Below are 15,476 nucleotides of genomic sequence, written 5' to 3'. Positions count from 1 at the left end.
TGACAAACATGAAGGTTAGTTAAAATTACAGCTTAAGAAATCACAGGCTGACTTTGATGATAAACACACCTGCTGCACATTGAACTCTCCATCCTCACATTCCTGCTTATATCTCCTTGGAAGAGTTTCCACCTCCCGAATGTCTTCCATTGTGACTTGTTTAGGAAGGACCTCAAACAAAGAGGTTAAATACATAATAATAGACTTTTTGTCTGGAAGCTGTACAGCAACATCTGCATCAAAAAGAAAATATGGGGAAAAATAAATGAAGCTGATTTTCTAAATTATTACTTAAAACACAGGTAAGACTTTACATATTGTGCACATCACAGGTTATCCTGTTGAGTAGTCTTTAGTAAGCTTTTACCTTAAAGACCAGGTTTGACATATATTCAAAGTACTATGAAGGAGAAAAAAAAATTTAAAAAAAAAAAATTCTATATTTGGAGGTGAATTCACATTAAAAGGCTTGATCTTTTTGAAGTAACAGCCCAGGCATGAAGTTGCTAAGGAATAAAGCCATTCAGGGGAAATTATTCTAAGCATCTCCCAAGCAGAAACGCAGTTCAGAGACAGTATCCATAAAAACAAGTATTTCCACTTGGGCCCCACTTGGGCCTACTCCCACTCCCATTATTAGTCAGTTTATTTTCTTATTTTTCATATTGATAGAGTTTCACTGACTCCAGTTCACTTATCTCTTGGGTTACGAGCAGTACCCATCCAGTTAATACTTTTTTTTTTAATAGAAAGGTGGTGCTTGAATCTACAAAGTTTGAGAGCTTATCTTACAGAATAAGTCTTTGGATGCTCACTTCAAAGCAGAGCAACAGCTCAGTATTTAAAAAAAAGAGTTGTAAAAGTTTCCTGGTAAGCATTCCTACACAGTATGTACTCACAGCACTGGCAGCTACTGCTACTCAGTGTATATATAAAGAATAACACATCAAGGCCCTTAAAATGTCCCATTCTACAGAATTCTCTACTGTATCTGAAAAGTAGACACCCTTGCAGTACAGCTCCTACCTAAAATTAAAGAAAGTCAGGGTACCAAGTTCAGCTTCCTTATCCACACTCTGAATAGTAAATCAACCTGAACCTTAATATTCAAAATGCCAAAGCAGAAGCATGCACCTTACCCTACAAATTACATTATTTTAAACCCAAAATTAAAGGCTCAAAACAAAAATGATGGAATTTCTATTTATAGTTCATGTCAATAGAAGAAATTTCTTTCAAGAGAGCTCAGAAAAACCTCCTGTCAATTAAGTAACTATATCCTACCTTCAGGATCTAACAGTTTCTCAATTCCTAAGTGGTTCTTGGCTATGCTGAAAGCATTTTCCATTCGCTCAACAGGGGCCATCTTTAAAACTTTGTCCCAGCTGAAAAGCTCAGGTCTAAAAGTAAAAACAAACCAAGGAAGAAAGTAAATTTTATCTAGGAAAAAAAATTTCCGTAACATACAGAATACCGAGTTATGGATATGATGGTAGCTACCCAAGTAATATAAACATACACATATATATAAAATACCAACATAAGTTCATATACACAAATGCATAAATACAAATACATGCCTTTTTTTTTAGTGACAATCTGACAATCACAAAACAATTAACTGACTGCATGTCCACAGCAACATCCAACCTTCCATTCTATGTGTTTTAAACACAGTCATTGACTGCAACAGGAGATCAAATACTACTAATAAGAATACATAAACTTTGTTTAAAGTTTATCCCAGAACCAGTTTTCTTCAGCTGTTTCTTTCCCAGCATTATTGGTACTACACATTTTCTGCATCAGGTACTCCTGAGTAATCAAGAGTCACTCTGCTCCAGGAAAGCCTTGTTCCCAACTTGCAATGTGGCCATCCCAGGCCATCCCAGCCAGAAGCAAAAGCAGTCTCCTCCCCACTCACTCACTCTTCCCCCTTCCCCACCCACTCCCATAATAAAAGACAGCCTACAAAAAAAAAATCCCATCACAAGTGTTCCTGAGTCAAAACGCAAATCAGGCCAAGGAGCTGATTGATTTGCAGTGTCAACAGCCTTCATTTAAGATCAGTGTTAACACAACGACATCTCCAGTCCAGCTGTGCACCCAGAACACACTGGTAGGTCTCAAGGGGAAAGAGCAGAGCACAGAGCAGGAAGCAGGGTGAGCAAATAGGGCCCCCATTCCTAGCAGTACCTACACCAACAGGGGAGGATCAGCCAAGTGCTACACTAGCACAGCTGTTAGGCTACACAGCCACTAAAATAACCTTCCGTTCTCCTGCAATAGTGGCGTCTCATCAAAATGCTGCTATTGATTCTGTACTTTATAGAACTTGGAGAGGAAGAGACAGGGTTGCCTTTCATTCTTTTAATATTTGATTCAGTTGTGAATTGACCTAAGAGTATCCTTTATCATCTATCAAGTCATTACATTTGTGAAATGAGAAGGCTATAAGCCAGCTGGATCTGATAAGCAAAAAGCCAGAAGCATAGAAGCTCATGGAATACTGTACCTTCATGCAAGAGCAACAAGGATAACCACATAGATTCATGTAAAGCTTTAGCAGAAACTCCGACTTTGAAAAACACATTGCAATCAATATATTGCACATGCAGTACCTGCACACTGACAGGATAACACAAGTTTTAATAAATTGCAATCCAGGTATTTACCTATGAGTGAGAAAATTGAACAAAAGAGTAGAATTCAGTTCAAAGAGGAACTAAGCTAATATTAGGAAATGAAAGAGACCAGCACAGTAAAATGTTAATAAAATTATATGAGGTAACAGGTCACTTAAATGCTGCAGGTGTTACAAAAAGTTACTAGATACCATAACCAAGAGCTAACAATTATTCATAGATAGAAAAAGAGAAAAGAAAGATATTAAGTCTCTTAAAAGAGGAGAATCTTTGTGGATCCCATTAAGTGTCAATTTAAACTAAAATAAAAAAGCAATACTGAAAAAATGCCCCTTAGGTAGGGAAGCACAAGTGTTTGGGTAAGCTAAGTAGCTTTGCTGTCATACCATCTCTGCAACCTGCCCCAGACCCCTTGTTCTTTTGCAACTGCTTTTAAAGTTTCTCTTCCAAAGATGACCTGAATTTAAACCCAGGCCAAAACTTCTCAGAGTGTGGTGCTTCCCTGGCTAAAGGACTTGTGCCCAAGGACAGCAGAGCTGAATTCTGACATGCTGGCAGCTGTCAGGCTCCAAGAAACAGGGAATAAAAGGCTCAGAGATGAGCAGACCCAGAGATTTTAGGAAGCCACACGAAAGCACAATTACTCAGTCAAAGCTTTCAGCAGGAACTTTTGCTACTTAACAGCGCTCTGAAAAGAGTAGACTTCAGATCATGCAAAGCTCAAGCACACAGTCTCAAGAAATAAGGACAACAAACAGCCTGAAACCAACTTGGTTACCTCTTTCTTCCCTGCTTCCCCTCAGGTCACCTAGGTCTCATTTGTGTCTAAAGCTTGCACACGCTCCACCACAAAGCTTCACATGCTCAGCACCTGAGCAAAGCCACTAGAGGCATGTGTGCCAGTAGGAAAACCACCATTACAGTTCACTGCCATCCAGAGAAGGGACATGGTGATATTTGTGATAAATTCCAGCAAGACCTTTACTAGTATTGCTCTGCCTTTCTATAACAGTCCTTCCAAACTTTCAGGAGCCCTCAGTGTGGTGCAGGTCCCCCTTACACACCCGTACAGCCTGAACACAAGCCAGCTCTGGTTCACAAGGCACAGAGGTACATCAGGGCAGACCAGTCCTGAAGCCAGCGAGCCTGTGACAGAGCCCATTTCAGTTCGCACATGCCAAATGGGCACTTAAGAGCAGAGAACAGCAGGCTCAAAGTGAACATATGTTTTGCAAACACTTTGTATCTGCTGGGTATAGAAGTTATGGGTATTTGTAAAGTATCTGCTGTATCAGATACCTGATGGCCAGGAGGTCTGGTTAAATTATAGAAATTATTTTACCATTACTATGGTTAAGAACAGTGAGACCTTGCAAAGCAATGAGCTGACTTCAATTACACTGGACTATAACATTTTCCAATAAATCTGAAAGAAAATTTTTTTAAAAAGAAAGTATAAAAGGGTATGCAAGTTTCATAGGAGTCTGTAACAATTTCTTTAAACTACCAAAGAGTTCTCCAAAAATCAGAAAGAACACAAAAGATCCGTGCAAAGAGGCTTTAACACAATCCTTTATAAAGTATAATGAACAAACTAATGAATACTCTACAGATACCTGAAGTATTCTATTACCCTTTGATTCTTCTGTCCAACAGTTCTCCTGAAAGAAGTGCATACATTGTCTTTCATGCAAGATATATTAAAAAACACCAGAAAAGCTACAATCTTTCTTCTTCCTTTGTTTTGAAGCTTCGGTATGAAGCTCCTTACTGAAATGAAACAGCAAACTCTAACTGAAGAAATGTTTCTCTTTGCAGAGGAGGGCAGGTAGAAGGAAGGAAGTACAGGTGAAGAAGATGGGTCAAATTCCCTCTCCCTGTAGAGACCCTTTCAACACACACACTGTATAATTCATACTAAGTGGGATGAAAATCCACTCCAATTAGCGAGTGTTCGTGCATGTGCAGGAACTGAGTGTTACACTCCTGCCTTGGCTCTAGCCTTTGCAAGGCTCTGGCAATATCCCACTGCTGCTATTGTTACCACAACAAAAGACAAACAACTAGACAATGAATCACCAAACAAGCTAGAGGCTGTCAAATGCTCAAGCATGAAGACACAGGAAAAAAGCTGTTTACTTCTCTAGGTATAAAATATGCTGTTTCCTTACTTACTTATGTCTATGGATGACAGCATTAAAGGCGAGTCCATCAGCCCAGCTTGTGGTGAAGTTCAAAACGTTGACCTGACTGTAAGGTCTCGTGGACTGCCGAACCCAGCTCAGCAGTATCTTCTCACTGTTGGTCTGCTGCAAATCTGACATGATGTTCTTCATGACATCCTTCACCTGCAAGACAGCAACAACTACACCTTACACACACATGCTCCACTTTTCCTGCTTACAAAGCAAAATTATTTCACAAATCATGAAAGGGTCTTCCCCATGAAAAGCTATGAATCTAACTAACTCCTCACGCAAAATTTGGGAATAGGAGTCTTCAGGGCATCTTTGCACTCTACTGATTACAAGAATTAGTAATGCTTCATGTAATAACAACACATTACTCTTACATTACAATTGTCCCTCTCTCCTCGATGCTGTCTATGCCTTGTGCTGTGGTTCCACCAGTAAATAAACCCAAAAAATACAGTTTGCACAGGTTTTCTGCAAGAGGAGGATATCTGATTATCCAACAAAAGTATTTTGTTGTTTGGGTACTACTCATACACATCTGTCAAAGTCCCTCCAAGTAAATTCAGTGATCTTCCCAGACACCTGGATAAATCAGGAACAATTCAATCTATGAGACTAACAAACCTCAGCAGCAGGCAAGATGCAAGCCAAACACAGCTACCTAGACAGTAAAAAACTACCTGCCTCAATCCTTTGAGGAAGAAATATAAACACAAAGCTTCAGCTTGAAAAGCCCCCCTGCAATTAACACCAGCAGGAACTAAACTGAGAGGCTGAGTACAACTGAGCACATACAAGAATACGTATCATGGGAGGCAGCCAATAGAATGAGAGTAGAAACCAAATACCAGCCTGCCTTTATTTACCAGCCCAAAATAGAAGCAGTATTTTCTGCCACCAAAACCCTGGGAAGGTTTGTGAAAATTCCAGCAGATCAATGCACATGATTCCTGGAAAGGAAAAGATCTCACAGCAGACTCACCTGCCAGTGCAAGATAATGCTCCACAGTAGCCCCAGCGTCAGCTTGTGATTTCCATCAACGATGTCAGTTCCTCCAATATTCACCAACTCCACCTGGAGAGGTTGGATCAACTCTATACTAAACACTGTTATCACAGCCTTAAGTCACAACCCCACCCCAAATTGCACTGTAAGAGCTTTTTTTCACTTCTGATAGAATAAAAACACTCCCAAGAATGGATAACAAACACACTTCACAGTTTTTTTAATCACATATCAAGAATAATACTACTAATAATACTACTAATAATGCATTCCTCTTGTTATCCATACCATCCATAAAAGGAAATACTTGACATGCCCATTTTTGTATTGTAATAGTGCTTTGTAGGATGCAGCCAGCAATCCAGTAGGGTAGTGAGTGGACTACTGAGACTGAAGCAAAGTTAATAAAAGACAGTAGACTGATACTGGTTATACAGAATGATTTCCAGTGGATTTTCTTTAATTATTGTTTTTAAAAAATTGATCCACAAATGAAAAATGTTGAACTTTATTACTTAGAACCATTCTGCTAAAAGGATGAGGTTCACAGGATCACTTGATCACCTACACCCTAGGTTTGTCTGACCTCTGCAATATACATTTAAACACTTTCATAAATTATTTCACAAGTTATGAATATTGCATAGCCTAGCAACAGAATGCAGCTGCTTCTCAGTAGATGCCTTTTCCCTTCATATTAACACATAACACATTTTCTAATGAAGGTAAGCACTAGGTATAAATCAAGTACATGACCTTAACAACCTTCAGCTAACTAAGACCATCAGTTTACTTCCAGAAACCCAGATCCTATCAGCTTCAGGAAGAACTAATTAATTATTGTAATTCAGTATTAATTATTTATTACCATCATAAAATAAATCAATTTCAAGCTGAAAAAACTCATTACTTATCCTTAGAAAAAAGTTAATCAATATTTACAGTACCTCAAAGAACAAAAACAACCCACTACTAGCTTTGTCCGCTTCCTAGAAATATGACACTAGTCCACCAACACAGAGGAGAAATTGCAGCATTATATAGCCTGTTGGTATCACTCTTCAATCAGTAGTGTATATAAATAAATATGTCAGTACCTTCTTGTACCTGATGTATTTTATTGCCAGAATGTTCTTATTAAGTTATTTTAGTGCCCTGACATTCACAAATAGAAATTCTAACTATAGATTGCACACTTCTCAGGAATTGTTCTTCAGGGGAAAAATTATAATCACTTTACTGTAGCACTACTGGTTTCCAGGCAGTCAAAGTAAATATTAAACCAAACAATTATTCTTCTCATTTTTCTTAAAAGAAGGATTTGGTTTTGTTTGCTTGTTTGTTCTTCTGATCAGTTACTGCAACTACAAATCAGAAACAGTACACATCAGATACAGAGTTGACAGATGTCATTGAAAAGATCCTCCTGGATACTGAGAGCAGGACATGAAAAACACCCATAAAAGCTTACATATCCCCTTACACATTTCTGTACGAGTTACACATCACCACTGGAAATTAGTTTTCTGTCCTGCCAGGTTCATTAGCTGTGCAATAGTAGAGCTTCAAGCCACCTTTGTCTTGGGAGATGAACACATCTCAACAAACCACAGATTAGTTAATACTTATTAAGTTAGCATTTTAAGATGTCACAAAATTGCTGGACACTTAAATTCTACATCAGATAAGGAAAACTAAGAACAGTTTACCTGTCTCACTGAATTCTTATTTTAGGTACTAAAAATTTTTATTTTCTGCATTCTGAACTCATTTACACACAAGAATTAACTAAATAATCTATCAAAAAGTTGTGCAAAAACATGCTCACGTTGTTTTGATGCAAGACTTGCAGTACTCTGTTGACATTATTTAAGGCATGTACTCGTGTGGAACCTCGTTCTTTAGGCTGAAAATATAAAGTTACAATCTGTTCAACATCAGAATTAACTTGACAGACCAAACAAAACTGAAAGAAAAATTCCTGTTCTTTTCTATCTTTTCCCCAGATTTTAACTATTTTTTTTTTTAGTGGTAAGAAAAACCAAACAAGGCCATCCACAATAATTTCAAAATGAAAACTGGTCAGAACAATATTTCTCAATTCAATGCACAGAACAAGTCTTGGATTCCAGATGTGTTTCATCTTATCTTCAGGAAATCCAATTTTATTCCCAGCATCTACAGAATTACTAACTGGCAATGCAACAGCAAAGTGAGAGTTCCCGGGGAAAATCTGAGGCTTTTGAACATTTGCCAGAGTAGTTGAAATTTTTTGGCTCCCAAGAGAGAACAAGCAGCAATTTATTTTTCTGGCACCAAAAGCCTGCTAGATCTTTGCATACTGGGAAAAAGTTATACTTCCTGACTTTCCCTTCCTTTTAATATCAAGGGGGGAAAAAAACCCAAAACAAAAGACACTTCAACTCTCGACAATACCTGCCACTCCATTTGCTTTTAATCACCACAATTTGACTCTTGAGGCAGAACACGATTATACTGCAAGAGCATAGAGCTGAACTTGGGACACATAATTGACTTAGAAACCAAAAGAGTCCTACTGTCTTGGGCATACTTCAAATGACACCACAAATTATTAAAAGTGCTCAAGAAATGCATCTGTTTAAAAAACAAGACAAGCTTGCAATGTGAAATTTTAAATGGTTAAAGGTTCCTCGTAAGGTTAATAAACAAATTTGAGATTTATTATAAAAAGTGAAATCAAGAATTTAATCCCAAGTGATGGAATAATACTGATGGCACAGTTTTTACCATGCCTCATGTATCTTTCTGAAGAGCTATCAGTGTTAGCAGGGGAAGAGTTCTAAGCCACACACACTTTCCCATACACAATTTGAGCAGTTTTCAGCCTTTTCCAAACTGTAGATCACAGAATTCTTCAATGGAGATGTAGATTTTTGCATTGCATACTAGCTGTTGTCTTTTTTATTTGGGAGATCTTTCATGAGCTCATTAGGAACCCACAGGTAACCAGCTGAACGCTGTCTCCCTGATCATCCAGAAACAGACCATTAAAAGATCTCTACTAAAAACATACACTATGTGAATAAAACCACTGTTTTTACATGCTTTGCTAGACAGTATGTAAAACCTCAAGGGAGGGTTACACAGTTAAACTTCAGCCTGACCCTGCATCTCATGAGTGCAGTTCATGGGAATTTCACTGGAACTGCAGAGAACAAGTACATACTACAAGTAAAACAGGGTTTTAAATAAATTAAAATTAAAAAAAAACAAAAACAAAAAAAAAAAAAAAAAAAAAACACAAAAAACAAACATGCCACAGTTTGAGGTTTGTGTTTTGGTTATTCGTTGGTTTGTTTTTTCTTAATAAATGGAAATAGGACTCAGATGTTTCTCTTACCAGAGATTTCCCTGTCAGACCCTCCAAAAGGTCCAAAAGCTTCCTTCCATCTTTCAGATCTGTGAACATGTCCTTAACTGGGGGCTTCCCACTCTGTAGAAGAAACAAAAGCAGTAATAAAAACTGTTTAAGTAGAACTTTCCAGAAAACAGGTACTTTTTTCTTCTTTATCTTTCAATTTATTCTTATTTGGTACTGAAAGTAGTAAATGAAAGCTAGGGGACTGCAACAGTGATCAGGAAAGAATCCTTCCCTTCTTTAGTGTTTGGGTTTTTTTCCTCCCTATTTCTATGGTTCTGTGCATCACAGCCTTGTACTAAGGAACCAAAGCAGTGCATCCTGGCTCACATTAGGGTGGATGCATTAACACACAAAGATAGCAAAGAAAGAAAACTTGGCAAGTTTGAGGAGTCATTTGAGAAAGAATGCTTTGGTCTGGCTGCATTTAAAGGAAGAATAAACTGGGGCTTTTCAGAAAGAAGCCATTGAGACAAATTCTCTCAGATTTAAAAAGAGACAAAAGACAAAAAAGGACTTGGAATTGAGCCCTGTGTAAGGAGGTGCCACTACTCTACACAGACTAGTAGATCAAAAGGTGTAGTATTTATTGAAATAATCACTTTCTCTACCATAGAAAAAGATGACAAATGTGAAATTCAGAGCTACTCTAAGTCACACATTTCTAATTCTCTTTCTTTGGGCATGGAGGGACCCTGTAAAGCATGGTAGAAGATGAGAGCAGAATCATGTTAACCTTTTTAAGCTTATCCCTTCTTGGGCCATTAGAAAGTCATTGTGGGACAGCTCTACAGGGCAGGGGGAAAAGACACAGAAAGCCAGCAATTAAGTGCATTTGCTTTGTAATACTCACCTGCTAGCTACCAAAAAGTCAATTAAACCACTGCTTTCAGTGTCCCTTTGAAGTGCCAATTTGAGAAGAAAAAATTTTTAAGTACCACCAAACCCTCCAATATCGCCTTTTTCTATCACACCTTGATTTTATAACATTGCTCTTCAGAAAGAAGACTGTCAAAGACCCATCTTACATGACATGACTTAGATGACATAGATCTCCTCCTCAGTTACCTCCTCCTGCCCTGACAGATGCTAGTAATTGCCAAATGCTGGCTAACAAATCAGAAAGAGAGAGTTGAATGGCCCACTGAAGCCCATTTTTTAACAAATGTCTTTCTTTCCCCAGAATTCATAAGGGGCTTTTCTTAAATTTCCAATTTAATTAGATTTGATACTACTAAAACTACAAAACCCAGAGTTGAACAGCTGCAGAGCCATATTTTAGTCTCCTGTACAGAAACATAACTAAATATAACTCATAATTTCAACCAGCTAAACAGTGGTAAGAACAATCTTTTAACTAAGGTCACTTCTTAAGATATACAGATGCTAGACTCAGTATCTGCCAATAAATTACTTTTGCAATGAATTGTTCTGACAGATTTATTCTCCAATTAATTTTAAAAGTCACGCTTAAAAATGTGTATATACACATGTTGATGCATATTTAGGCAAAGGGTGTAGAAAGTAATGCCAGATCAATATCAAATATGAGTATTCACTAAATATCAGTGTTTGATAACATTCAGCCATTACATACTGCCACTTCCTGAGCTCAACTATTGCCTCTCTAGCACAGCCAGGCCTTCCTCCCAGAGTATGCACTTTTTCATATGATTCAGATGCTTCACAGCTGCACAGCAACTTAAACAAACCTTTAAAGTATGCTGGAGCCTATGATGGGACAACTGGCTGGAAAGATAGAGGAGTGGTTGTTGTCTACATGGAGTTCAGCAAGCCTTTTGACATTGTCTCCCATGATGTCCTCATAAGCAAGCTCCGCAGGTGTGAACTGGACAAGTGGATGGTGAGGTGGATTGAGAACTGGTTGAACAGCACAGGGCACAGAGATAATCAGTGGCATAGGGTCTAGTTGGAGGCCTGTCACTAGTGGTGTTCCTCAAGGCTCAATACTGGGCCCAGTATTGTCTAACTTAATCCTCAGTGACTTGGATCAGGTGGTAGATGCCTCCTCAGCAAGTCTGCTGGCAACACAAAACTGGGAGGAGTGGCCAATACCACAGAGGGCTGTGCAACCCTTCAGAGGGACCTGGACACTGGAGAGATGGACAGATAACTGTCTGAAGTTCAACAAAGGCCAATGCAGGGTTCTGCCCCTGGGGAAGAATAACCCCAGGCACCAATAAAGGCGGGGGGGGGGGTTGGGGAGGGGGCTGACCAGCTGGAAAGCAGCTCTGCAGAGAAGGATCTGGGCATCCTGGTGGACAACAAGCTGTCCATGAGACAGCAGTGTGTCCTTGTGGCCAAGAAGGCCAATGGTATCCTGGGGTCCATTAGGAAGGGCATTGCCAGCAGGTTGAGGGAGGTGATCCTGCCCCTCTCTTCAGCCCTGATAAGGCCACATCTGAAGTGCTGTGTCCTGTTCTGGACTCCTTGGTACAAGAGAGATGGGGAGCTCCTGGAGCAGGTCCAGCAACGGCTGACAAAGCTGGTGACAAATGGAGTAGATAATCTCTCTTACAAAGAACGGCTCAGGGAGCTGGGCCTGTTCAGCCTCAAGAAGAGGTGACTGAAACCTTATCAATGTATATAAGTATCTGAAGGAAGAGCACCAAGATGATGGAGCTTCTAGGAACTTCCAAGAGGAAGTTCCATCTAAACATTAAGAAAGAACTTTACTGTGTAGGTGACTGCACACTAGAACAGATTACCCAGAGAGGTTGTGGGGTCCTCCTCACTGGTGATATTCAAAAAATGTTTGGGCGCAATCCTGAGTAACATGTTCTAGGGAACCCTTCTTGAGCAGGGAGGCTGGACTAGATGATCTCCAGTGGTCCCATCCAACCTTAACCATTCTGCAATTCTATGAGCTGGAGAGCAGGATAACCTAAGCGTAGATGAGGAGAAGCCCCTTCTATAGTTTATGGTGTAATACAGGAGGAGATGATCCACAATGCAATTACCTCAGACACCAGAAAAATTTAATCTACATTTGGTTTGCATCACCACATCGATGACACTAAAAGCAGGTTGCTAAAGGCATGAGAAAATTGTTCATGTGACCAGAAAAGCAGACAGTAGGAGTTACCAGAGGTCTCACTGGATGCAGTAAGACTCAAACACACACTGAGAAAGTGAAAGTAAAAAAAAAAAAAAAAACCAACCTAACAACTTGTTAGCCAATGAAGTGTGGGTCTCTCCAGGGCAGAGGGGAAGAATCATCTCCATTGACCTCCTGGTCACACTTCTTTTTATGAAGCCCAGGACATAGTTGGCTCTCTGGCAGTTCATGTCCAATTTTTCTCCAGAGGGCTGCTCTTAATTCATCCATCTCCCAGTCTGTACTGATATCGGAGAATGCCTTGATGCAGGTGCTGGACAAGACCATGTACTTGGCCCTGTTGAACTTCATGAGATTCATACTGGCCCACTCCTCTACCCTGGAGGTCCTTCTGGATGGCATCCATTCCCACCTGTGAATCAACTGCACTTACTCAGCATGGTGTCATCTGCAAACTTTCTGAGGGCAATTCAAACCCACTGCATGCCATTGATAATATTGAACACTACACACCACATGGACCCCTGAGGGACAGCACCTGTTACTGATCTCCATTTGGACATTTAGCAGTTGACTGCAAGTCTTCGGATACAACTGTATAGCCAATTCCTTATTCACCTAACAGTCCATTCATCAAACCCATAGCTCTCCAACTGAGTGATAAGTTATGTTGTGGGAGACACTGTCAGAGGACCTATGGATGGAAGGTCTTTATAATTATACAATTAATTATAATTTTGTAAAATTAGAACTACACACACGTATAACACTAAAACTGAGAATGCTATATATATCCTCAATAAATTTGTTGCAACAGGGGTATAGAGAGCATACAGCCTTCTTTCTTTGCTTGCATCCCCTCACTTCACATGCACAAAAACAAGCTGAACGACTTCCTGCTTTCAGTCATTCATTTCAACAGGTCATGGTATGTTCCGGTCCCATGCAATGCATCCTGCTGTGACAGTGGAAACAATTCAGATTTGCTTTCTCAAGAGGATGACTTTTCCATTTCACTGGCCATCAGAGCATCATGTTTTGCTGTCAGTTTAAAGTCAGCAGAAGAGTATTTAATTATTTCTGCAATCTAAGCTACTCCTTCCTGGTTTATTAAAGTATCTGCTATCCTCAAAACAGAGACACAGCAACATGCAAAGCCTCTGCATTTCACAGAATATGCTCAGTAGGAAGGGACCCACAAGGATCATCGAGTCCAACCCTTAGCCCTGCACAGGACCATTCCCAAGAGTCACATCATGAGCCTGAGAGTATCATCGAAACGCTTCTTGAACTCAGACAGGTTTGGTGCTATGACCACTTCCCTGGGGAGCCTCTTCCAGTGCCCAACCACCCTCTGGGTGAAGAGCCTCTTTCTAATATACAACCTAAACTTCCCCTGACATAACTTCAGGCCATTTCCTCAGGTTCTGTCACTGGTCACCACAGAGAAGAGATCAGTGCCTGCCCCTCCTCTTCCCCTCACCAGGAAGTTGTAGACTGCAATGAGGTCTCCCCTCAGTCTGCTCTTCTCCAGCCTGAACAGACCAAGTGACCTCAGCCACTCCTCATACGGCTTCTCCTCAAGGCCCTTCACCATCTCTGTCGCCCTCCCTTGGATGGCCTTGAGGGGAAGCATATGGTATGACTCTTGGTGGTGGTCCTGTGCAGGGCTAAGGGTTAGACTCGATGATCCTCATGGGTCCCTTCCAACTCAACATATTCTATGATCTTCATCTCCCTTCTTCAGGTGCTCTCTAATAGCTTGATATCTCTCTTATATTGTGGTGCTCAAAACTGCACACAATACTCAAGGTGATGCCACATAAGTGCAGATCAAAGCAGGACAATCCCCTCCTGTGACCAGTTAGTGATGCTTTTCCTGATGCACCCCAGGAAATCAGCCCACAGGAAGCATTTCCAAAGTGCAAGGTGACTCAAGTTTGCTAAGAACGTGCTACAGCACTCACCCCACCAAGCCCATCCCCACCCTCCACAGCAGCACACCCATCAGGAAACCTGCTCCTCCAGCTTCCCACACCCACGTGAAGCATATGCAGACACCTGGTGGCAGCTGCCACCCAGGCAGCCTCAGCTGTCCCATCAGGGCAATAAGCCAACCCTGACAGTCAGCTGATGATGTTGCAATGGGAGCAGAGACTGCACAGGCACTGCATCCTGCTCTGCTCACACCGTCTCCTCCCACCCATGCTTTTTCCTCGCACCTAAACACACATTTCCATGTGGGATCTGCTATGAGAGTTATGTGGTCTGCAGTCAAAAACATCACTGCTTTATCGCCTAGTGTAGCTGGATGCTGGCCCACTTTCTTGGGATGCAGTTGACAGCAACCCACTGTGCTCCAGAAAAAATCTTCTACTTTCTTTTTCCAGACATAACAGCTACAGATCCCAGCTTCTGACAGCTGTATGACTTACAAAGTTTATTAAGCATAGAAAGGTGTGGGAAGACAATTTCTTTAAATGGCAGCCCAAGAGATAGTCCCATACATCCATTTCTCAAGAGAAGGTAAGGAAAAGCTCTGGGGCAATGCTGACAAAACAGATATGATCTTCATGCCTGGTCCTTCTGTGCTAGGCATGAGCCAGGCCAGGTTGCTGCCATCACCACCATCTCCTTGTGATAAAACACACGTAGACCCCCCATCACTTCACACGTAGGGCCCAGCACCAAGTCTACTGGGGCAGGCTGTTGTGGCAATCTGGGAACTACAATACACAGCCACTAAGGCCAAACCTGTGCTTCTAGTCAGGGAGCTTAATTCAAACCAGGGGCCAGGAGCCCACTGAACCCCAGCTCTGACCCACTACCCTGACTCCCACCACAGGAACACTTGTTCCATGGAGACAGCACTGTCGTGAAGCAGACAGCCCTGGGACCAACTTTGTGCTGGGGCAGTCTGCTGTGCTGCAGCAAGAGCCTGGGCTCGGGGGCAGGGTAGAAGTCTTCTCACACCCTACAGAGTAAGGCATGGGGTTCTGCAGATTGCTTCCCTCACCAAACCTGCCCATACCCCTACTGCTCACTCCTAATTCCCAGAAAGCAATCTGGCCTTCTGAAAAATGAAGTCTGTACACAAGATACACACACACACAAATAAATATACAATCTGCAGTATGTCAAAAGCACATGT

The 15,476-nt window shown here is 40.9% G+C and overlaps 1 protein-coding gene across 4 annotated transcripts in view; it reads right to left on the bottom strand.

Moving 5' to 3' along the window:
- Positions 1-15,476, bottom strand: part of UTRN (utrophin) — a 364,804-nt gene that overhangs the window by 283,033 nt on the left and 66,295 nt on the right. For all 4 annotated transcript variants that reach the window (XM_032682362.1, XM_032682360.1, XM_032682363.1 and 1 more), the window contains 6 exons: positions 9,229-9,321; positions 7,675-7,752; positions 5,823-5,915; positions 4,821-4,993; positions 1,285-1,400; positions 70-233 (listed from right to left, as the gene is read on the bottom strand). In XM_032682362.1, the coding sequence (XP_032538253.1) occupies positions 70-233; positions 1,285-1,400; positions 4,821-4,993; positions 5,823-5,915; positions 7,675-7,752; positions 9,229-9,321 (717 nt within the window). The remainder of the gene's footprint in view (positions 1-69; positions 234-1,284; positions 1,401-4,820; positions 4,994-5,822; positions 5,916-7,674; positions 7,753-9,228; positions 9,322-15,476) is intronic.

Source organism: Chiroxiphia lanceolata, chromosome 3, assembly GCF_009829145.1.
Source record: "Chiroxiphia lanceolata isolate bChiLan1 chromosome 3, bChiLan1.pri, whole genome shotgun sequence".
NCBI lineage: Eukaryota > Metazoa > Chordata > Aves > Passeriformes > Pipridae > Chiroxiphia > Chiroxiphia lanceolata.
This window is presented reverse-complemented; position numbering and strand designations above follow the sequence as displayed.